We start from the raw sequence: 24,782 nt of genomic DNA, 5'->3' as shown, positions 1-24,782 counted from the left end.
CTCACTGCAGGGAGGGAGAACATACCATGAGGAACAGTGAGGTATCTCAGGCCAAGGGAGTTAGAAAGAACCGATAATAGCATGTGGGCTTGGGTTGGTCATTTGGGGAGGGTCTGAGGAAGCAAGGTGGGACACTGCTCTATGGGATACTGTCAGAAAGCGGGGACAGTTCTGTGGCTGTGCACCTCAGTACATTTTATCCACAGGGAGGGACTAGCAGGAAACTAGAGCTGAAATAGGTGAACACATAGTAGCCACTCATTTCAGCCAAGAAAGGGTGTGGAGCACTTTGTGGGGCATGGTGACCTTGTGTGCGTCTGTGCTTAGAATGTGATGTGGCCTTGCTTTGCCTCCTTTTATCTTGGTCACAGAGTAACCTTATCTGAGGTTGGGATTCTATGAGATTGTTTATATCTAATAGGAGAACAGCATGACCTAGTTGTGAGGGCCAGGCTAGCTTCTCCCTGTCAGGGGCTTCTCTCTTTTTCTTTTTTCAAGAGGAACTCAGAGTAGAGGCCATTAGAAAGTAGGGCATGATGGCACCATTTCCCTTTAATCCTATTTGTCTCCTCTAAGTGTGGGTGTGTGTTGGGAGTTGGTGGGGGAATGGAAGGAGAGACGGTTGGAGAAGAATCTGGGAACTACAAATTTGTCAGGAATCTTGCCTTTTTCCAAGATTTCTTTTGGATCGCCTCATTGGAAATGGCCGTTTGAGCCTTAGCATAAAAATGTCACACATGAAAGCAAACTCAATAGCTTATAACTGGCCTCCCCTGGGTTTCTTCTTTGACTTGGTCTCAGGTATAGGACATGATAAGGACCTGGGTGAGGTGAAGCAGGGAAGAGAAACGAAGGAGAAAGGAAATTGTTCAGTCAATAGAAATGAGGAACCAGCTCAGTTTCCAATTCCTCAATCTCAGCCCAGTTTGTCAATCAGGTTGGGGTGGAAAAGAGAGATTAGATTTTCAAACTCACATGACTATTATTATTCCTTCTTTTCTTTATGGGTATCTGGAGAGTACCTGATCTGCTGCTTAGAATGGAAGCAGTTCTTATTTAATCCAGCTGATGGAAAAAAAAAAAAAAGCTACCGACCTGATAATACGAGCAGCAGGCTTTCTAACATTCAGTGTAAGCAGCCTGCCTGCCAGGAGCTGGAGTAGCAAGCTGGGGAGGAAATGGCCCCCGAATGACCTGCTGGTGTTGCAATCAGGTAAAACCTGCCCCAGAGTTAGTCTGACACATTTCTGGTGCTAGGTAATACTTTTTCCTTGCCGACTTGATAAGCAGGGGAACAGATGCTGGAGAAGTGGGAAGTTTCATAAGATGGCTTGGTCTGGGTGTGCCGTAAGCCCAGCAACCCGCCAGCAACCAGGCTCTCCCACTCTCTTTCCCCTCCCTGGGCTGGTGGGGCTGGAGTTGTCTTTGATGAGGCTGGACCTGGGCTTCACCCTAAATAGTGGCCTGGGTCTCACTGTGAATCCCCTTTCTAGTGTCAGATGCCAGAAGGAAGAGGGACAAGGCTGGGCTTCCTGGGAAGGCAGAGGCGGGTGGAAGCAGGAACTGGGCAAAGCAGAAGCTGCCCGGAGGTTAGCAGGAAGCACAGAAGTCCTGAATGGCTGGACCTTCTGTAGGGGAATCTTCAGGCCCGGGTCTGTCTTAGCCGAAAGGTGGGTCCTTCCCAAGGGTTGGGACCTGGACATAGTGGGCTCAGGGCCTTATTTGCCTTTGGGAGAAGCAGAGCCTGTCCATATACATCTGCAGTGGCACTGGCACCTTCTATGAAGGATGAGGCTGAGGCTCCACGTAGGAAGTTAGGTGGGGTGGCGGGGGGGTGGGGGGGCAGGGAAAGGGGAGTTGGAGCAGCTGCTATCTGAAGACTCATTCTCTTTATAGTCACTTCCTGGTAGAGAAGCAGGTGGTAAGATTTAAGGAGCAGCAGGTGGGCCATCTTGCCTCACAGTAGCTCTTTTCTGCTCCCAGAGCTGACTCCGGTTCCACCAACTAGAGACACATTTCAGTTACCAAGGAAAAACCTGTAGAGAAGATGAAGAGAGTGGGGACTAGTTGTCACTCACCCCTTGGAATGAATTAGTTTTCAAAAAGGTTTTACTTTTACCTAGCTGAGATCAAATCACGAGGGGGATAGAATTTTGTGTGTGAAGCGTGAAGCCCTGGAGGGCAAGGCAGGAGTGGGCAGTGTTTGCTCAGCCAGTAGAGAGCATGAGCAGTGGAAAACCTAGTCAGCAGTGGAAGAGAAGGCACCAGAACACGGGAGACAGTATGGAATGGGAGACGGGAGAGAGGCATGTCAAAGCTTTGCCCAGAATAAGTTTCTTCTCTCTCCTCCCCTCTTCTAAAAGACCATAGACAGAACCTTGTCAGCCAAGTGTACATGTCATTAATCCTGACACCCAAGCCCTGTCCTGGAAGATTGGGTGAGCCAGGGGCAGGACAAGCTGGATGTGTGTCAGGACATGAGCTTTTATTTAGCCCCCTATCCTGGGAATCACGAGTCAGGCTGCGGCCTCAGCTTTACCCTCGGGTGTACAGTGGAGGCTGCCCTGTGGTCCTCTCTTGTCTCTCCCTGTCCCAGGGCTCAGCCTAAGGCACAGGAACCTGGTCGGGGCATGGTATTGGGGCACTCCCTGTGACTGAGTGGCTGGGAGTAGGATCTTAAAGTGACAGGCACATTTTCTTCATAGGAGACAGTTAGTAGCTGGAGTCAGAGATGTTTCCAAGCGCAGGAGGCAAAGGACTTGAGGAACAGCGGCTCCATGACCACTTCTGGGCTTAAGTGCAACAGGAGCAAAAAGTAAAGGTAAACGTAGAAGTTCTAACCATTTAACTGCACAGCAGGGTTACTGGTGTCCAGCAGGAAACCCGCCCTTGTCAAGTCCTCATCGCCTAAACTTCAATTCCCAGGAATAACAACAAAAGAAAATGAACATATGTAAAAGCCCCCTTTTTTTATAAGACAGATGTTGAATTACATGAACTTCCTTCAGGGCCAGAAATAATTCAGAAGAGAAATATTTTGACAGTAAACACAAATCACCATAAATCCCCTAACAGCTGGCTTGCTTCTCCTCTATTTGAAAGGTGTTTCCATATAAAACAGGCCTCCACTTTGTCCCAGGAAGTCTACATACTTTTAACTAATGGGAGGTTGAGGCTACTAAACATATATCACTCGACAATATCTGAGAGGAAGTATCAGCCATTGTTAACTCAAGATTGGGCATTGTCCTGGAGAGTAAAAGGATCCCAAGGTACTTTAAAAGGATCACCCAGGTCTCCACAGAACAAAAGGCAAAATATATATTTTGGCACCTTTTCCTTAGTTCTTTCACATGGACGACACTGAGATGAATGAAAGCCTTTGAAGGTGTCTTGTAGAAAGCAGTGAGAAATACAGGCAGATTTGCTATCTAAACACGGACTTGGCTGGCTGGGATAGCACAGGTTCCTGTGAATGTCTTTACACCCCCAAATAAAAACTAAACAAGGATGGGAGACATTATACCTACTTTCCAAATCCTCCCTCTCTTCAGTCCATAAAAATGTTGCAGAATCCTGGGGTGAAAACGCAAGTGGGGAGAATTCCAGGAGCCGGAGAGCCTAAAGGACTCCATACCCACTGACTTGGCAGCTCGAGGGAGAACACAGGTTCCTGTGGGCACGCGTGGAATATTAGGAGAGAGCAGTTCCAGCACCGAATCCAGAGTCAGTGGGGGAGGTGGGACTGTATTTTTAATATTCAATCCTGCTCCAGTAGAACATGGTACCCAGGAGAACCCAAAACTAGAATATAAAAGAAAAAAAAATAGGGAATTGGTTTAGGAACATCTCATACTTGGGGAAAGTGATGTTAGGTTCATTCAGGCTTTGACACTAGATTTTTAAGGGTAATCTTCCCTTAAGCAAAGTCAGTCATTTCTATGTCAAACTAGCCGCCCTAGGAAATTCTTCCTTATTCCCATCAGGGCTCATTACCTTCTAGTCTGTATCATTTTGGAATATGAGTTTCTTGCTTCTAGTATGAACTTCTCTTCCCAGGAGACTCTCTCTTTTCTCTAAAATGCTTGTGACCTGGAACAGCTGCCCCCAAGAACTCAAGAATTTGCCTCAGATAAGGGGTTAGGCTTTCTGGGTTCTAACTCACTACCTGCATCTGTAAAGTAATCTAATAACATCTTCACCAATCCCAGAGTGAGAAGATTAAATGAGAAAGGAAGTAATAATAATAGTGTTTAACGTTTATTGGTAACTTACTATACATCAGGCAACTTTCTAGTTGCTACACATATAACTCAATTCAATGCTTCCAAAACCGTATGAAGAAACTGAGGCAAAGAGAAGTTAAGTAACTTGTACTCAAGGTCATAGAACTAGTAGGTGGTGAAGCTGGGGGTCAAGCCCAGGCAGTCAGCCTCTGGGTTTGTCTGTGGAACCACTGTGGGAGGGCCTCTGTAAGCAGCAATGAACTGGACATGCCCAGGAGCTCTTAAGCACAGTTCTAAAGAACCCTGTTGAATTTCTCTATTCCTTGTCAGATAGGAGTCTGGCTACCTACCTAGCTACTGTTGAGAGGATGTGACATGATGCCTTGTCTCTAGCAGGCCTTCAATAGATCTAGTTCCCTTTCTTATTTTGAACGTCAAGGGGACTTCCACAATCCAGAGTACCGTCCACTTGATGATTGCAGAAATATCAAAGGTTTCACCTGGACTGGAGTTCTAAGATCCTCAAAAGCCTTTAAACATTAGCCCATATAGTTCCTGCTAACATGGCACAGTAGAAACTTCACTGTTATAATTTTTCATTCTTTCAAAGGGTTTTCAGGCACTTATTGTAGGCCCTGCTAGGTGGGTACACAAAGTAGCTGGTTGCCAGGTTTTGGGCAGAGACAAACACCTCAAAGAGGAGCAGTTCCCAGCTAGAGGTGTGTGCGGGGTGTCTGAGGGATCACAGGAGACTTCTCCAAGGAGGTGCTTTTCTCCTCCTTCCTGCCTCACCCAGTTTCCCACCCCAAACCCAACATTTTTTAAAGTGTGGTGCACAAACACCTGATGGGCCGGTTTAGGGGTCCTCGAAGCAAAAATATTTGCATAACAATATTAATAATTTATTTGTCCTTTTCACTGTTTTCACATTTAAATGGATGGTGCAAAGGCAGTGGAAGGTAAAACTGCTGGCATCTTAGCTAAATTCACGGCAGAGGCACTAAACTGTATTAGTTGTCATTGCATTCTCACTGCTATGCACTTGCAGAAAAAAAGCCAGTTTTGTTGAGAATATTACAGTTGTTCCCCCTTCCCCCTGACCCAGCTCCCACCCCACCCCAAGCCTTTACCACCCCATTATCTGTGTCCATGGGCAATGCATATTTGTATACCATAATACTCTCCACAATAAAGATTTTTTTTTAAAGCCAGTTTTACTTGAGATTGTCCTTGACGGAGCAGTAAGAATTACTAATTTTATTAAATGTTCACCTTTGAGTACACATTTTTTTTTTAACATTCTGTAGGACAAGAAGGAAGCATGCATAAAGCAGTGTTGTTGCAAACTGAAATAGGTGGTTGTCTTGAGGAAAAGCACTTAGGCGATTGAGTTGTGCACTGAATTGGTTATTTTTCATGGAACACCATTTTTACTTGAAAAAATGACTAACAGAAAAGCTTTGGTTGTTCAGAGTTGGGTGTCTGTCACTTTGAGGGGAAAAAACTGACAGTATTTGTTGAGACTGATAAATTTGAGCTTTCCAACAAAAATCATAAAACTTGTATTTGTCCCCACAAGCTTGATAGCATCCCAATGCTTAAGCTCTTTTCTAAAGTGGCAATATCAGTGAATGCGATTTCTTAGTATTGCAGAAAGAAATTGACCAACATTTGGAAGATCTACATAACACCATGAACCAGTATTTTCACAGATAATCAATGTTCTAGAATCATGCACGGGCAAAAGATTTATGCAAATACAAGCCAAACCAATGTGATGTGTCCTAATGGAACAGAGTCTGAAAAGTTTGTTGACATAGTTTTAGATTCCATATGGCAACTAACCCTCAGAATACTACTTTTCAGGTTTTGGGTAATACCAAAGAAAACACATTTATCTTTAGGTAAGGCTATTGAAACATTCTGGGTTTTTTTTTTCCAACCACATATCAGTGTGAGGAATTTCAAATCCTTCAACCTAAGCAACATATTGTAACGGATGGACTGAAAAAACAAATATGAGAATCCAGCTGTCTGCTCTTAAGCCACACCCTGAAGAGGCTTTCAAAAATGTAAAACAATGCCACTTTATCATTACTTAGTTGTTTAGGAAAACAGTCATTTTTCCCACAGAAAAGTGTGTTGTTAATGCTAACATGCAATTGTTTTTTTATTGTTATTTGAAATGCATTATTAAGTATTTTGACATTCCTGTGTTACTCTCCAATGGCGTGAAAATCGATAGAGATAGCCCCCACAGACAAAAGCTATTCGGAAACCTCAATAATTTGAGAGAGTAAAGGGGTCCTGACACCAAAAATCTAGGACTGCTTCCCTAATGCAATGATTCTTTATCTTGACAGCAAATTAGAATCATCTGGAAATTAAAAAAAAAAAAATTCCTGGACCCTACCCCTAGATCAACTGAATTGGCATCTCAGAGGTTGGGGTCCTGGCATGCTTTGGGTTTTCAAGCTCCCCCCCGGAGGTTTTCATGCGCAGCCAGGGCTGAGAGCCACTGCTCCACCCTCTTGCTGCCTGTGCATCGAATAACTCTTAACTCAGGCAGTGGGACAGGTGAGACTGGCTGAGGCAGCTCTTTGGGCGGAGCTAGGCAGATCAGTGTCTGGCGGGAGCCTTCTAGATAGATGGCAGTCTTCATACCTCACCATAATGAGCTAATGAGATTTGAGACCTGGAGGAGTAGGCAATCACCCAGAAGGATCTGGTTAACAGGACACATCTTTTTCCTGGTAGGGCAGGTAACTCCCCACCTCTTAAGGGACTCTGCTGTCCTTGCTCAGGTGCCAGCAGTTTCCTGACTAGCTCTCAGGTCCAAGGTTTGGTTTCCAGACAGTCTAGTGAGGTTGGGCTAACGAAGGGCAATCTCAAAGTCTCTCCTTATCATCGTCCTCTCAGAAATAAAGCATATGCCAGGAAATACTCACAGTCCAGCAGAGAATGGCAAATCCAAACCAGGCAACCCCCCAGGCATGTCGGTTCATTGGTCCAGAGATTAGTTCATAGCAGCCCTGGAGGAGCCAGGAAAAAAAAAAAAAAAAGATGTAAGAGATGGTTGTGGGGCAGTGACTGCTATGTGAATCCAAGTCCAGTTTAACATGACCAGGCTATTTCCACATCCCCATGGACAGCCAGTTATTAACAGTACTTTGCCCGGGGAATAGAAATAATCCTGTTGAACAACTCCTCTATATCACATTTACTTGTGTCTTTATCATTCAGTATAACCAGCAAAGGTTTATGCTATTTTTCTGTAATTACCTCTGATTAAAGCTTTTTTTTTTTTTAAAGGTGTGGCTATTTTCTTTTCTTTTTTAAATTTTTTTCAAAAGAGAGAACGTGAGAGGAATAGAGAGACAGAAACATTGATGAAAGAGAAATATCATCGACCAGCTGCCTCCTGCATGCCCCCCACTGGGGATCAAGCCCGTGCAACCTGGGCATGTGCCCTGACTGGAAATCAAACCTGTTTCCTTTTGGTTCATGGGTCGACACTCAACTGCTGAGCCACACCAGCTGGGCTGCTATTTTAGCTTAACATTTTTTTTTTTTTCGCATTGAATATGTGTGTAATGTAAAGTATTCTTAATAAAATTTGAATTTTTTTCTTTCCAAAAGATTTTATTGTTGATTTGTTCAAGGGCAGAGTTGCTTTTTGATTTGTTTGTTTTTAAATAAAAGTGTTCTGCTCTATAAAAATCAGAGGTTGTTGTTGTTTTAATCATTAAAGGGACCCCTATATCATACTTTCTAAATTTTCATTTATCATCATATTTCAACATATATTTATTGGTTCTAGTGAGACCTTGAAGAGCCTTGGTGTGCATGCAAAAGCATGATTCATTTTTTTATTAATCAAATTATTTATTCATGCATGCCATAATCCAGTAAGTTTCACATATGGCACACTCTGTTCTAGTCACTATGCAAAGTGCTGGAGTGATACACACATGTAGGGTTAAACATGCTCTCTGACTGCCCTCCACTAAGCCCTGGGAATGTTCTTTGCTTAATGCAAAAAACAGCTGGTTCCCTGAAACACAGTTTCACAGGAAAATGTCCTCGAATGGCTGACCTTGAAGTTTAGGCTCCTCCTAGAGGCTACAGGTGGCCACTTGAGATTCTGTCCTTTCTGCCCCTGCCCCAGTCCCTTGTTAATCCATTGGCATGCCCTGCCTTTGCTATGCCTTGATTTCTCCCCAATTTATTCTTCTCCATCTATGTCATAGGTACCTCCAGTCATCTAAATGCTCATATGAAAACTCTTGAAATTATCCTTAACTATTTTTCTCTTATTTGACTTCAAATGCTTAAGCAAATCCTTTGAATCTATTTTTACAATATATCTCAAATTCAGACACTTATTACTTCCTGCTACCAGCTTGGTCCTCACTCCAGGATCACTACAATAGCCTTCTAACTGGTCTCCCCGGGGACTGAGTCCACTCTTGGCACTCTACTAGTCTTCATAGGTGCCAGAGGGATCCTTGTAAAACATGAGTCAGATCACTTTGCATACCAGCTCAAAACCCTCCAATGGCTTCCCATCACCCTTCAAGTGAAATCCCAAGCCCTCACAATGGCCCACAGGCACTGGATGATATGGCCCTGACATATCGTAGAATCTTTAGAATCGAGAAGCTGGGGGAACAGAGAGAGAAACCAGCTTCACTGCCAGAGGCTGTCTTACCGCAAAGCTCATGAGTTTGAGCTGCAGGGCTGCTCATTTGCAAGACCCTTTCAAAGCCCTGCACCTGTGTGCATTTTTTTTTTTTTTTTTTGGTTGTTGTTCATCCTCATGGAGGATATTTCTCCATTGTTTTTTTTTTTTAGAGAGAGAGAGAGAGTGGAGGGAGAGAGACACAGAGAGAGAAATATCCATGTGAGAGAGACACATCGATCAGTTGCCTCCTGCACAGGGATCAAGCCTGCAACTGAGGTATGTACTTTCGACTGGATTTGAACCTGGGATCTTTTAATCCGTGGGCCAATGCTCTATCCACTGAGCAAAATTGGCTAGGGCTGTGCATGTTTTGAATTGTTTTGCCTAAGTAGGACCATGCTCTACAGATTTTATAAGCTTCAGTCTACACAAAACCTTGATCCATCCTTGCCTTCCACTCTTCCTTTGCTCATTCTGGCCTTGCTATACTGATGTCTCTCCAAAAAGTGAAGAATGCTCTTCCTTTAGGGTCTTTGCACTTGCTGCCTCCTTTGTTTAGAACCCTCTTCCCCAATCTCCTTTAAGCGAGGGTCTCATTTCCTTACTCAATTCAGAACTTGGTGCAAATATCATCTCAAGTAATGATTACAAAAATATCATATCTGACACAGTTGATAATTCACAAACACTCCCATATTTATTGTTCACTTGATCATCCTGACAATCCTGGGAGGTGGTCATTTGTCCAATAATCTATATGAGGCTATGGGATGGGCATTCATCTGTGACAAGAGCTCACAAACAAAAACCCAGTTTTTTTCACCTCTTCTCATTTAGTGCCTTTTCATCATCACTGTGGTGCGTAACTGGACCTTTCTTAGCTCCATCCATCTAATGTCCTTGAGTGTAATGATTTAAACTTGCACACTTGCATTTCTGGGGCAGATGGACCATGATTCAAGAATATGCATATCTGCATCTGACATGCTATGTAAAATTCTGGTTCATTTCTATTCTTACCACACTTATGATGACTTCTCTAATCCTGTTAGCATTCACTTGTACAATAGTCGGCAAACTCATTAGTCAACAGAGCCAAATATCAACAGTACAACGATTGAAATTTCTTTTGAGAGCCAAATTTTTTAAACTTAAACTTCTTCTAACGCCACTTCTTCAAAATAGACTCGCCCAGGCCGTGGTATTTTGTGGAAGAGCCACATTGAAGGGGTCAAAGAGCCGCATGTGGCTCGCGAGCTGCAGTTTGCCAACCACTGCACTTGTACAATGTAGAAAAAACAACAACATGGATGTTGAAAACAGAACCATTCACCGCTTAATTTATCACCAAACATTTATCAATGCCTGCTTTGTGTCAGGCATTATGCTAAGTAGTGAAGATATAGAACTAACTAGAGGCCCAGTGCATGAAATTCAGTGCATGGGGGGGGGAGGGGGGAATGTGTCCTTAGCGCAGCCTGCACCCTCTCCAATCTGGGACATCCCTCTCACAATCCAGGACTGCTGGCTCCCAACCACTTGCCTGCCTGCCTGCCTGATTGCCCCTAACCGCTTCTGCCTGCCAGCCTGATCACCCCCTAATCACTACCCTGCCAGCCTGATCAATGCCTAACTGCTCCCCTGCTGGCTGAATTACCCCTAACTGCCCTCCCTTACCAGCCTGGTCGCCCCTAACTGTCCTCCCCTGCTAGCCTGGTTGCTCCCAACTGCCCTCCCCTTCAGGCCTGGTTCCCCCCAACTTCCCTCCCGTGCAGGCCTTGTCCCTCCCAACTGCCCTCCCCTGCAGGCTTGGTCCCCCCAACTGCCCTCCCCTGCTGGCCTGGTTCCCCCAACTGCCCTACCCTGCCAGCCTGGTCCCCCCCAACTGCCCTCCCCTGCCAGCCTGGACCCCCCAAACTGCCCTCCCCTGCAGGCCTGGGTCCCCCCAACGGCCCTCCCATTCAGGCCTGGTTCCCCGCAACTTCCCTCCCCTGTAGGCCTGGTTCCCCCCAACTGCCCTCCCCTGCTGGCCTGGTTGCCCCTAACTGCCCTCCCCTGCTGGCCTGGTTGCCCCTAATTGCCCTCCCCTGCAGGCCTGGTCCCCCCCAACTGCCCTCCCCTGCGGGCCTGGTTGCCCCTAACTGCCCTCCCCTGCAGGCCTGGTCCCCCCCAACTGCCCTCCCCTGCGGGCCTGGTTGCCCCTAACTGCCCTCCCCTGCGGGCCTGGTCCCCCCCAACTGCCCTCCCCTGCGGGCCTGGTTGCCCCTAACTTCCCTCCCCTGTAGGCCTGGTTCCCCCCAACTGCCCTCCCCTGCTGGCCTGGTTGCCCCTAACTGCCCTCCCCTGCCAGCTTGGTTGCCCCTAACTGCCCTCCCCTGCCAGCTTGGTTGCCCCTAACTGCCCTCCCCTGCCAGCTTGGTTGCCCCTAACTGCCCTCCCCTGCCAGCCTGGTTGCCCCTAATTGCCCTCCCCTGCAGGCCTGGTCCCCTCCAACTGCCCTGCCCTGCGGGCCTGGTTGCCCCTAACTGCCCTCCCCTGCAGGCCTGGTCCCCCCCAACTGCCCTCCCCTGCTGGCCTGATCACCCACAACTGCCCTCCCCTGCTGGCCATCTTGTGGTGGTCATCTTGTGTCCATATGGGGGAGGCCATCTTTGATCACATGGGGGTGGCCATCTTGTGTGTTGGAGTGACGGTCAATTTGCATATTACTCTTTTATTAGATAAGCTAATGCATGGCCCTCAAGGAGACTAATAGGAAAAACAGACTTGTGAATAAGTAATTGTAATATAGTTCCAGGTGTTAGCTGCAATAATAGAAGTATATGAGGCACCAGGGTGGCCTATTTGTAAGAATCTGGGGAACAGGGATGGGGAGAATTAGAAAGGATTAATAGATAAGGAATTATGTTGAGGTTGAAGGATGAGTGAGATTGAGAAAGTAGGAACACAGGGGGTCAGGGTCGGAGAGAGGAATTTCAGGATTCAGGAATTTGGGGAGCAGGGTTGAGTGATAACGAGTTTGTAGTTGTGCAGCTGGTGGGTATCAGAGGTGGAAATGTCAAGGACAAGGTGAGGCCAAGGAACTGTAAGGGGGGGTGCCAGAAGGGTTGTTACAACAGGTGTGGAGGTCCCTCATTACTAGGATGTAATAGTATTATTCTGAGATAAAACGATTATCTGAAGCCAAACATCCTTTTCTGTCCCTTTCAAGGAGATAATACAGTTTGTATGCAGTTACAATCCAGTCACGATATATCTGCACGGGCCAGCTCCAGGGTTGAAATACTGAAAGCATTTTATGACTCCCGAAAGTGCTAATTATATTGTGCATTATAATTATAGGCAATACATTTAATTTTTATAGCAGTGTGACTATAACGATTAAAACGATTCTAAAGAACTAAATGAGGGTTGATTTGAATGACTCTGCAAAATAATCTGTACCATGTCCTTTTCTGGTGAATTTGACCATTCCTAGGCCAGGCGCCCTTTCAGGTGTGGCTGGATGATCAGCAGGGCTGCCCTTCATGCTGGAAGTGTGCTTTGTATTATCTACTCCAAGACTGAAGAGCCGGACATTTCTCAATTGTTTAACAGACTGGCACACAACTAGCTTTCCTCCAAGTGGTTACTTGCAAAGCAGTGCGTGGCTGTACATGTGTGAGGATTCTCTTCAGGGCTTTGTGGGAGTATTTCCAAGTTCTTCCTTGGCTTGGAGTCTGGCTCTGGAGCCAGACTGCTAGCATCTGAATCCTGACTCCCATTCACTGTCTGTGTGGTTTTGGGCAAGGTACCCACTGGAATCTCTGTACTTCAGTTCGTCATTTGTAAAATAGGGATCATACTGGCACCTACCTGTGGGCATTGAATGAGTTAATACATGTATGGCACTTGGAATAGTGTCTGGCATTTGGTAAGTACTCAGTCAATGTTAGTTTCCATCATTATTATATCATCCTCATTAGGCTGGAGACACTTTTTCAAAAACCATCTGTATGTAAATTACCTTCTACCCAAATCATTATTCTAACGTTTTATTAAGACTATCCTGTATGATTACTGAATAAGGAATGTGGATAATAATTATGGCATTTACCCTCAGCAATTTTCATTGCTTTAGAACTGGCAGATCATTCCTTCCAATTTACATTTTGCAAAACTAGAGCAAATCTGTGTTTAATGTAAATGGTTTTTGAGACATCACTTCTATACATTGTACAAATCGTTTTCCTTTAAACAAAGTTGGATTTTGCTATTGCAATTCTCACGTTCTGTTAATTTTATTAAAATGTAAAATTTCCCCCATCAGCCCTCGATCAGCATTCACATGTTACTAAGAGAAGGAAATAGCATAAGGCTTAGGAAGAAGAATACAGAATTCCTTACTGAGAGACGATTACCTACAGTAACCAGTATGTTGCTCATGAAGAGCAGAAGAAACTCCTGGCAGAAGTTGGGGGGTGGGGGTGGGGCAAGGGACTCACCTGGCTGTGATAATAACCAGGCACACCTAGTTTGCAGGCATCCACGTTGAGAGGTTCTTTCATCTTGTTCATGACACAGCACTGCCGAGGCCAGGGATAGTCGGCATCGTTATTCTCCGTCCGGAAGGCAGATGTGTATTTCTGCCAGTCTGATGGGCCATTCACACCACAGCAACCATCCTGTCGGCAGATGAGAGATACAAAATGCTCTTCCATGGTCCTTATTAGAGCCATCAATGCAGCAGCTGAGATTTTATGGTGAATGAAAATATAAAAAGTGTACCATAGTTTACATTTACTAAAAGTGCCTCAACGAGAGCTGAAGGTATTGATAACTTACATTTTAGAGTTTGTAAGATATATTTGTATTTATTACTTTACTAGCCCTGAATGGGCTCTGTAACATTTGATAGGTCATTTAAACTCTCTAAACTTCAATTTCCTTCATTGTAAAATTGGGATAAATAAAGTACCTACCTCATAGAGCTGTTGTGAGAAGTAAATTAATTAATACACTTAATATGTTTAGTACTCTGCTTGGTCCATAGTAAACTCTCAATAAATACTAATACTTAAGAAATACAATACTAATATCTATATACAACAATGCAAAAGAGGCATAAATAGGCTAATCCTATCTAATAAAAGAGTAGTATGCAAATTGACTATCACTCCAACCCACAAGATGGCCACCCCCATGTGGTCAAAGATGGCTGCCCCCATGTGGACACAAGATGGCCACCACAAGATGGCCAGCAGGGGAGGGCAGTTGGGAGGGACCAGGCCTGCAGGGGAGGGCAGTTAGGGGCAACCAGGCCTGCAGGGGTGCACAGTTAGGAGTGACCGGGCCAGCAGAGGAGGGCAGTTGGGGGCGACCAGGCCAGCAGGAGAATGCAGTTGGGGGTGACCAGGCCTGCAGTGGAGGACAGTTAGGGGCAACCAGGCCTGCAGGGGAGGGAAGCTGGGGGCAACCAGGCCTGCAGTGGAGGACAGTTAGGGGCAACCAGGCCTGCAGGGGAGGGCAGTTGGGGGTGACGAGGCCAGCAAGGAAGGACAGTTAGGGGTGACTGGGACAGCAGGGGAGGGTGGTTGGGAGGGACCAGGCCTGCAGGGGAGGACAGTTAGGGGCGACCAGGCTGGCAGGGGAGGGCAGTTAGGGGCAATTGATACTGCAGGAGAGCAGTTAGGCATTGATCAGGCTGGCAGGGTAGTGATTAGGGGGTGATCAGGCTGGCAGGCAGAAGTGGTTAGGGGCAGTCAGGTAGGCAGGCAGGCAAGTGGTTGGGAGCCAGCAGTCCTGGATTGGAGAGGGTGCAGGCTGGGCTGAGGGACATCTCTCCCACCCTCTCCCCCCGCATGAATTTCGTGCAATGGGCCTCTAGTATTTCATATGAAAAAACTGAGAATCAGAAAATTAAAATTTCTAGTGGTGAAGAGATTATGACTAATTCTTTTTGTTTTACTTTTCTATATTTTTAACATTTTTTTCTGCAGTAAATATGTATTACTTTTATAATGAGAGAAAATAAAATGAAAAAATAATCTAAGCCTGTGACACACAGCTGTGCCCCTACATAGGAAAGATCTATTAACACATAGCTAACTTCCTTACACTCTGGACAGAATTGAGGATGGAGGATAAAACACAACTCACATCACTTTTCTTCCATTTTATAAATTCTGCTAGAATACTTCAAGGGAATAAATGAAACCTATGGGCCTCTCTCAAGTTTTACAATAAATATACTCAAACAGAGTTGATGGTAAATCAACTACCTTTAAAGCATGTCCCTTTTTGCCAGTGGATTATGGAAAATATTTTACCAAAGAAAATAATTATCCTGTATTTTGACCTGAGCATTTTGGGCAAAGATGGTTAAGCTTGGGTCAAGCGTATTTCCGACTAGATTTTAAAAAGTTGGTACATGGAATTTTCAAATGTGTGAACATTTACATTTTCATTTGAGGAGCTTAATTCTTGCTAACAAGAGAATGATAGAAAGTGAAAAAGTGGCCAATGAACTGAAGGTCCAAAGAGGGTTAAAAAAAGTTATTGGAATGGGAATATTAAAATACATGAAAGAAATTATAGAATGGGGGGCGGTGAGAGAATTCAAAGAAAGGGTGAGGCCATGAGGGAGTTTACTGATGACAGACTATGAAATGTTGGTGTTGGGGTGGTGTTAGGGGTGGGGTTTGGGAGCAGTGTGAGAGTTGGGCTATGTAGGGGATAAGAATTTACATAAGTACAGCAATGGAGAGGTGGTAATATTCTGAAATACTTGGATTTTTATGACATTTGAGGTAAACTTGGATATGAAGTAGAGACAACTGGGTGACCAAGTCAAGTCATGACCCTTGGTCCTTAGCTGGACTGGTCCATGGAGGTGTGAGAAGGTACTAAATAAGCAAATAGACAGTGACTGCCACTTGAGTTCACTGTGAGGCAGCGGAGGCAACACTTTTCATTTTAATATAAGTGATGCCTGAATTCTAAGAGGCAAAGTGTGTGATTAATCTAAGTTTCTTGAACATGTCATTATCCCTATCCATGCAAGCTAATCAACATCATGGCTTGAAATAAATATAGATCCAGGGATCCCTCTGAGTCATGTGTACAACTCTTGTCCCCTGCTGGTAAATAAGAGCATCATATGCACTTGCCTACGTCAAGTCCCTTTGTGAAGGAAATCCCCTTAGCGGCTGTCGTCCCCACCCTTTCACTTCACTCCCAGCCATACAAACACCCTTGGGGACTTTTCTGGGCACAAAATGGCATCTTCCCATGATCACAGGTATTACCTGGAGCATAAGCCTGTCCCAGGTTCGGGTGACTCCGTTGTTTTTCCACTGGTCATCGTTGTTTGGAGGGCTGTTGTTTTGGTACCTCTCCAGCATCTGCTTCAGGAAGAGGTTGGGTGTGAACTACAGAGGGAGGAGGCAATACAAGAGAGAGAGTTCGTTAGCACACTTACCCCCAAGGAGGCAAAGTGATTTGCTCGGCCCATTGCTGTGGGCACTGAACACTGTCTCCTGGAGTAAATATTGTGCTCAGAGGCACTGACTAGGGGCAGGGGTGAGTATGGGGCTGCTCTGGATGGCTTGGCTGAAGTCCCCATGTAGGGAGAAATCCTCATCTTCAAAGAAATCCCCAGGAGACCGGGGTGGACAGGCATTGCAGGGTGGCTCAGGCTAGGGATTGGAGAAAAGAAAAGAAAACAAGATGCTGAATTGAGAGGAAGTTTTAGATGTGGTGATTGGTGATTCTCCTGTTGGGGAGCAGTGGCCCTGGCACAGTGGTGAAGAGCATGGGGTTACAAGCTTGGACCATGGGAGTCACACTGCCTGGACTCAGGATTTCTGCCTTTGACTTTCCAGCTGTGTAACCTTGGACAAGTTACTTTACCTTGTTAGGTCTCATTTTTTTCATCTATAATTGACAATAGTGATAATAACCATTTCATAGGGTTATTATTTGGATTAAATAAAATTATATATTTATTAGAGGCCTGGTGCACAAATTCATGCACTGGAGGGGTCCAGCCGTCCCACCTAATGGGAGCCATCGGGGGCGGGCCGGCTGGGGAAAGGGGCCACGGCTGTTTTGGTTGTTTTGCCATTCAGTCAATTTGCATATTACCCTTTTATTATATAGGATTATTAATGTGCATATTAGAGTGCCTGGTTTGGAGTAAGAGCTTAATACATGTTAACTATTATCTTATTACGATAATGATGATCTGCATGATCATTTTGCTCTGTGCTCTTGGGATTTACTCACAAAGTCGCGTTGTGTTGCTGCTGTGATACAAGATGCCACTTCAAAGCCATAGACGATAAACATCAGAATGAAATACTGGAAGGAAAGCATTGAACAGACTGTCAAATTACAGCGGGAAGACTGGGAGCGGGGAGGGAGGTAAGAGATCATCCGAAGGACTTGTATGCATGCATATAAGCATAACCAATGGACACAAGACACTGGGGGGTGAAGGCATGTATGGGAGTGGGGTGGGGGGGCAATGGGGGATATGGACACATGTAATACCTTAATCAATAAAAAAATTTTAAAAATATACTTAACAAAAACAAAACTAACAATTGAAAAGATGTTGTTTAACTGTATAACTATTATTAGCTCTAGAGAAACCAGGACATTTGTACATTAAAGTCAATGTATTCAAATACACACACACAAAAAAGTTAGATTTACCTCCAAGGGAAAATTTTTTAAAACAAATAATTGTTTTTTCAGTACAGAGGTGGGCAAAAGTAGGTCAACAATAATAAGAAATAATACAAGAATAAACTCTGCTTTATGTACTCAAACTGTAAGCCTACTTTTGTCCACCCCTGTATAGTCATATAAATATAATCATCCAATTATTTATTTATTAAACATTTTTAAAATTTTTTTTTTATTGATTTCAGAGAGGAAAGGAGAGGGGGAGAAAGATAGAGAAACATTAATGATGCCTCCTGCATGCCCCCTCCTGGGGATTGAGCCTGAAACCCAGGCATGTGCCCTGACCGGGAATTGAACTGTGACCTCTGGGTTCATAGATTGATGCTCAACCACTGAGCCACACTGGCCAGGCAATCATACAATTATTCACATGGTTATTCAACAAACCCTTGTTGATCAGCTGCTTGGAGCTAATCAGCTCAATTCTTTCCTTTTCCTCAGAGAACAAACGCCCATTGAATATAGAGCTTTCTCAGTCCAGTCTCCTGCATTTCTATTTTAACCGAGAAAAACAAATACAAGAGAATGAACTGATGTGTGTACACGTGTGTGTGCGTGTTTATGTGTGTGTGGCACGCATGTGCACATGTGGCCCTCACACCACACTGCCTCTATTTAGGTCTGGAAAATACCTGAACAAACGACCCCTGAATCTGGGATGATGACTATTTGCAAGAGTTCTGTGTCTGCTTTCTTCAGCCCTGCATACACAATTTTAGATCTTGTGTTCTTCTGGAAAGGGTACCTCAGTCAGTGTTGGTGGGAGAATGCAGGGAAACCTGTTCTTCCCCTGAGCACTAGGCCCAGAGGAAAGCTTTGGCTGAAGGGTAAACAGCAGGAGCACCTCCAGAGGCCTCACAGCATTTTCCTCCCTGTATTAGCTGCTGTCTTGCTCTTTGTCAAGAGCTTGGCTGGATTCTGTGAAAGAAGCTCAGGAACCCCTTGAGACTCTCTGGGAAGGAGGCACGGGGTGCAGATGTTTTCTGCGTCAGCCCCTGGTAGGGTGTCCTGCTCCTTCTCTTTGGGGGCATGGTGAAGAGTGTTCTCTTCCCACTCAGTTCTCCTGGCCATGTCAGGCACACACGACTGGCCCACTGTGAGACTGAGATGCAGCTGAAGCATGTCTCTAGGGACATCTGTCCCTCCCCTACCTTTCCCTGCATTCCTTTCCCCACCCTCCGAAAGTGGGGGCTTTTGCCTGGAACTAAGTCACACTAAGGAACCAGAGAATGTAAATGGTCTGCATTCCCTGGGTGCCAGCACAAGGTCAGAGCACAGGAAGAGTGAACCAACAAGCATCTAAGTTGCCGGACTGGTTCCATAAACATGGAACTCAGGTCCGGCAGCCTTGGGGTAGGAGAGTTGTTTCAGGATGGGGCGTTGGGGGTGGACCCCATCACAGTGTAAGAAACTACTATCTTGAGCCTGGGGGCAGAGAGTAAAGGTCTTGACCCAGTGCCGAGGGGTCTTAGATCTGCCGATTTTTGAAAAATATCTCAAATTTACTTTCTCTGCAAAGACAGGACTTGTGGTTTGGGGCCAAAGAGCCTCTGTAGGTGCCCAGAGTCAGAGCCTCCACAGGTAGGTGGGAGCTGAGGCTGTACCCTAGGCCGGATGCATCAAGCTCTTCTGGGATCCCTGGAAAGCAGAGGGAATGTGAAACACTGTAAGCACAGGACAACACACAAAATCATTGGCCTTGAGCTAAAAACTATCAGAAAAGGCTCGTTTTCTTTGAAAACTTCATGCATATTTTGGATTTTATATGTTAACCTTAAATCTTGTATTTTGTATCCAAGTCTTAATACTAATACTACAGTAGTATTTTAAATCTCTCATTGTTAAGAGAAAAAAATCTAATTATGAAGTTCTCACTCTGTCCTTTGGCCTATTAACTCTTGGCTGTACCAGTTGGGTGCATGCAGTTGGAGAAGCACAGGTCTGGAAAGTATTCAACAGGGTCACCCCTGGGGGTCTCCCCTTTGGGTTCCCTATACTGGAGTCTTCTGCACTTGTGATATGAGAAGGCATCCTTGCCCCACTGGGTCACCCTTCACTGCAGGGAGAGTCTGCCCCTCCCTCTCCCATCTCACCTGGCACCCTCTGCTCCCCTTACCCCACGAAAGCATTGTGCTCAGGGAAGAAGAAACAATCCATCCCCATCCATCCAAGAGACAACTGTAGAGAGATTTAAGGTCTTACCGCCAGAAGAAGTTTCCTGCTAGACTTTACGATGCCTACGATGCCTAGCACGGACAGGCAGAAGAGGCAGATGCCAACGAACATGCCGATCCAGGCTGCCCCATAAATGTCATCATTGTCAGTGGCTTCAAGCAGTGGGTAGAGGCTGTGTTGGTCTGATACAAAGAAGATGCACTCGGCGGTCAGTGCGATGCCACACATCTGGGGGCAGAAGGGCTTCTGTCAGGCTGGTGGGAGAGCAGCATTGGGAAGGGATGCAGAAGTGGGGGGTAGGAGGGAAGAGAGACTGACTCTATCCCCTGCAAAGGTTTCAGCAACTGATTCAAACTCCTCATTGTCAGGAAATCAAACAGCTCCTTCCAGCCTACTAATTGGTTGCATGCCTCCATCCATATGTTGCTCTCATTGCTATTTGGGAAAAGACCCAATTTCAGACCATTATAAAGTTTTTGGGGCATGAGCCACTCAAACAATGTCTTCTTGTATGACAACAATTTCCCACCTCCACACCATCATCCAAATTCCCGGATTGTAATATTGTAACTGGTCCTGGTCATCTCTATCAGTGCCAGCAAACCACTGAATGTTAGAGCTGGAAAGAACCTTAGTGATTATCTTTCCCACCTTCTGAGTCACATGGAGTCAGAAGCAGGGCTGGGCCCAGAGCCAGCGGTCCTGATTCCTCCCTGCTCTCCCACCATAGCGTGTCTCACAGCCTGGCCTCTGAGCTACTCTCACATCCCTCAGTGGCCTCTGTGTGATGAGAACAAGCAGACACCAACATTTGCCCCCAAAAGCCTTAAAAGCAGAGTCCCATGAAATCAAATGAAGGTGAAACAGGAAACACCAGAGCGGGTATGTGGTGGGAGTGTTTGGACGCCGACCATGACCAACGTGGCCCCCTTTACATTCCTCTGCTTTAAACTTAAGAAGGAAATATCTATTTTTTTCAACCTATTCTTTTGATATATTACATAGCTATCTACGATTATTTATAAGTTAAATTTGAACTAGTATATTTCACTAACACATTTCTTAAACTGAAGAAAAGATGTAGGGAGCCAGTAATATATATCATTAATTTCCTTTAAACTTTTACTTTTTAAAAAGATTTAAAAAAACCAAGTTTTAGAGAAAGAAAGGGAGAGAGAGAGAGGTAGAGAAACACCAATGTGAGGAAAACATTAATAGGCTGCCTCCTGTATGCCCCCCACTGGGGATTGAGCCCATATTCCAGGCATGTGCCCTGACCAGGAATCAAATTGGCAACCTTTGGTGCACAGGACGACACCCAACTGAGCCACACCAGCCAGGGAAAAACTTTCCCTTTTAATTGATCTAAAATCATGATTACAGAAAGAACAGAATTGCCTGAAAAAATACTCATTACTTACACCAAAAATCACATTTCCAAAAATCAGCAGGCCCTGAAAGCAACGAACGGTGGAGTCATCTTTGGCCATCTTCAGGATTTCCCCCAAGCTGGAGACACAGTTGAGAATATTACAACTTAATAGGCACAGGTGACAAATACCACTGCAAGTTTTATAACATGATTAAGTCACACAATGGTGTTTTGCCTTCTCTTTTCAAAGCATCCAAACCAAAGTCATGAAATCATTTAGCAATGGAGGAAATTTGGTCACTAAACTTAGTAATTACTGTAATTTGATAAAGAAAAAAAGAGTCAAGCTTGCCAAAGTCTGATTAGTATTTTCAGGAGTTCTATAAGGTGTGGAATAACAGACTGCATACTTCTGAGTGATGAACTGAGGTCCCACAAGTCAACAAAGGAAGACCTGAGGTGGCGATGACGGGGTGGGGCTGAGGCTCACGGAGGGGCCTTCGGACGAAACCCAAAGGGTTGACCAGAGTTGGCAGTTGGTTCCTGGAGGGACTATAGGCAGTTGTTAAAAACCATTATTTTCAGAATATTTTGTTATCTTCAAAAATAGTTGGCACTTGATCTTTGGATTTATGAACTTGTTTCTGTCTCATTTTGTTGGTTCATTTGTTTTTTAGAGTCCACATAGAAGTGAAATCAGAGAACAAATTGTTGGTTGCTAAAGGGGAGGGGAGAAGAGTGAAAAAGGGGGGGATAAAGGAGGGTAAATTTCCATTTATTAAATAAGTCATGGAGATGTAATGTACAGCATAGGGAGTAGAGTTGATTCTATTGTAAAAACTATGTACCGTGAGTGCTTACTAGACTTATTGTGGTGATCACTTTGTAAAGTATATAAATGTTGAATCACTCTGTCGTACACCTGACACTAATATAATACTCCATGTCAATGATAATTAAAAAAATAAATTCCTAAAACAGTAATTAGCAAATAAAAAAGTACATTGTTACCTTAGAGGAGGAGTGGGAGAAAAGAGGAACTAGCATACTTAGTTACTTCACATGCCACTGCACTAGGTACTATATATACTGTCATCTAAGTCTCATAACCCAATTAGGTAGAAACGGGAAAAAGGTGAAGAGGCTCATGTTGCAGATGAGAACATTAAAGCTTTCATTTAGGTAAACTGAGTTCCTGGCATTTTACAACCAGTACGTGCAAGAGCTAGGCTGGAGATTTTGGTCTGTGTGACTCCAGAGCTCAGGCTCAGTGCTTTGTATGGCCCTGAAAATGAGTGGGCTTCTCCCTCCCCTAGGACTCTCGGGAAGGAACACAAGGGTAAGTGTTTGGCTCTTGCCCAGGAATCACCTTGAGAAGAGCCATCCACATCTTTCCATGTTTTAGTAATTAAATTAAAGAACCACTCACTTCATGCATTCATGCTTTAAATAAAATTGTATTAAATGATACAAGCTGTGTTTTGAGGTATACATAGAAATAAAATGTCAGGGAAATAGTGGTAGTCTAGGATTTTATGCTCCAGTAGGGAAGCTGAGATATGTGTCTAAAGAGTTATAATACAGCTAGGAAGACTCTAAGTAGAGTTCCGAGGAGGGGAGCTGTAAGCCTTGAAGAATATGTATGGTTTTTGATAAGCAGCCTAGTGGTGGGTGGGTGACATTCCAGGTAAAGGAAAGGTCAGGGACTAGAGCCCGGAAGAGCCAGGAGCCCGTGAGATTGCAATCTAGTCAGTTTGGCTGAAGTCTCAGGTTGTATGGAGATCAGTGGGAGACAAGCCTTTTATGTGGCTCAGCCCTTGCTAAATTTGAACTTCATTGTTACGCTCTATTGTAAGTACTAACCACCCTCCAAATAATCTTAAACATCTCTAAATGTTTTCCCTTTCCTGTTCACCTGAGTAGCTGTGAGAACTAAGACTTAAAATTTATGTGTTTTTGGCTCAGAATCGGGCACATAGTGGGCCCTCCATCAATGTTTGCTGAATAAATAGAAGAATCTGGCCATTGTTACAAGACCCCTAGGTGTGGTTTCTGCTTAGAAATGCCGTTCATTTATTTCTGCTTGGAAATGTCATTGCATGCTTACAGTGTCACTCACGCTTTCCGAGATTGTTACACTTAGAATGAGAGGAGTCCGAGGGCCCAGAAGGAGTTAATGCACAAACTGCACCGAGGGGAGCCTCACTCATGGAGCTGGGTGGGTCACATCGTAAAACTCATGGCTGGTATGCACAGACGTTGCTCCTGACCAGTTGGGTTACCATCTGAACTTGATACATAAGTAAATAGACCGTGAAAGGTAGAAGTTCAGACAACACACGTATAGAGAGTAAAGGGCAAGATTCTGGGGAGGCCAAATTCAGCACCATTATCAACCACTGCTGAGTAGGCACCCATTTGCCAAATGGCAGTCTATTTGTGGTGATTAGTTGGGCCTAAAGAACAGAAAATGCACAATTTGTTTTTTCAACAAAGTGTGATTATAGCAACATGATTCAATGCAAACATGACTGCACACAGGGAATAAAGGGGGAAATAGGGCCGTGGAGAAAAGGAAGAAGTCAGAGAGGGGCTTTATTGGTCCAGAGAGGAGCTGGAGGGACCCTGAAAAGGGATTTGGCCCCCGTGAGCCAATTATGTCCCATAACACCCACACTTTCTCAAAGGCGATTCTGCCACACAGTTTTAAAAGGGGGAGAGATACTGGATACTCTGGGAGAATTGTAAGTCAGACTCAGGGTGGAAAAATGCAGATAAGAGAGGGAGAAGAGAAGGAAAGAGATAGATAGGAGCTTGGTTTGAGTGAAAAGAAGAGTGAGTTGAGAAAATCCAGACAAGCAAGTGGTAGGAAATGCCAGGAGGCATGGCTGTGGGTTGATGTCTGTAAGGCAGGAGTGGATCCATGCATAAGATATTCGGAAGTTGCAGATCACTAGATTTTTCTCCCTTTCTGCTTTGCATCCTCTTCTCCTTCAGGCTCTTCACATCAGTGGCACATAATAACTTAGAAAGTCACTCTTGTTTTTTAAATTAACAAAATGATGCTAAAAGCTGTCATTTAACAACCACATGCTCAGCACTTATGATCATCCTCTCAACAGACGCGAGAGCTGGTATTTTTACCAAAATCTGTATTAGGTTCGTATTGCTGCTGTAACAAATTACCATGAACTTAGTGGCTTACGATGGAGTATTACTCAGCCATAATAAAAGATGAAATACTGTCATTTGCACCAACACGGATGGACCTTGAGAATATTATGCTAAATGAAGTAAGCCAGACAGAAAAAGCTAAGAACCACATGATTTCACTCAGATGTGGGATATAAAACTGAAACTCATAGACACGACAACAATATGGTGGTTACCAGTGGGAAGGGGGAGGGTAGTAAAGGGGACCAAATATATGGTGAAGGAAGATGATTTGACTTTGGGTGGTGGGCACACAATGCAATCAATATATAGATCATGTATCATAGAAATGTACACTTGAAACCTATATGATCTTATTAACCAATGTTATCCCAATAAATTTAATTAAGAGAGAGAGAGAGAGAGAGAGCGAGAAAGAGAG

At 44.6% G+C, this 24,782-nt stretch overlaps 1 protein-coding gene across 1 annotated transcript in view; it reads right to left on the bottom strand.

Annotated features, from left to right (window-relative positions):
- Positions 1-2,468: 2,468 nt before the first annotated feature.
- UPK1B (uroplakin 1B) overlaps positions 2,469-24,782 on the bottom strand; it is a 32,237-nt gene continuing 9,923 nt past the window's right edge. Inside the window, exons 2-8 of the mRNA XM_080655137.1 lie at positions 21,237-21,324; positions 19,843-20,043; positions 17,176-17,250; positions 16,197-16,319; positions 13,395-13,574; positions 7,175-7,258; positions 2,469-3,804 (exon numbers count right to left, since the gene is read on the bottom strand). Coding sequence (XP_080511263.1) covers positions 3,754-3,804; positions 7,175-7,258; positions 13,395-13,574; positions 16,197-16,319; positions 17,176-17,250; positions 19,843-20,043; positions 21,237-21,305 — 783 coding nt within the window. The 5' untranslated portion in view covers positions 21,306-21,324 and the 3' untranslated portion in view covers positions 2,469-3,753. The remainder of the gene's footprint in view (positions 3,805-7,174; positions 7,259-13,394; positions 13,575-16,196; positions 16,320-17,175; positions 17,251-19,842; positions 20,044-21,236; positions 21,325-24,782) is intronic.

The sequence above is a fragment of the Plecotus auritus genome (genome assembly GCF_963455305.1).
Source record: "Plecotus auritus genome assembly, chromosome: 2".
In the NCBI taxonomy this organism is placed as follows: domain Eukaryota; kingdom Metazoa; phylum Chordata; class Mammalia; order Chiroptera; family Vespertilionidae; genus Plecotus; species Plecotus auritus.
Note: the sequence above shows the minus strand (reverse complement) of the source record. Positions and strands in the feature narration are given on the sequence as shown.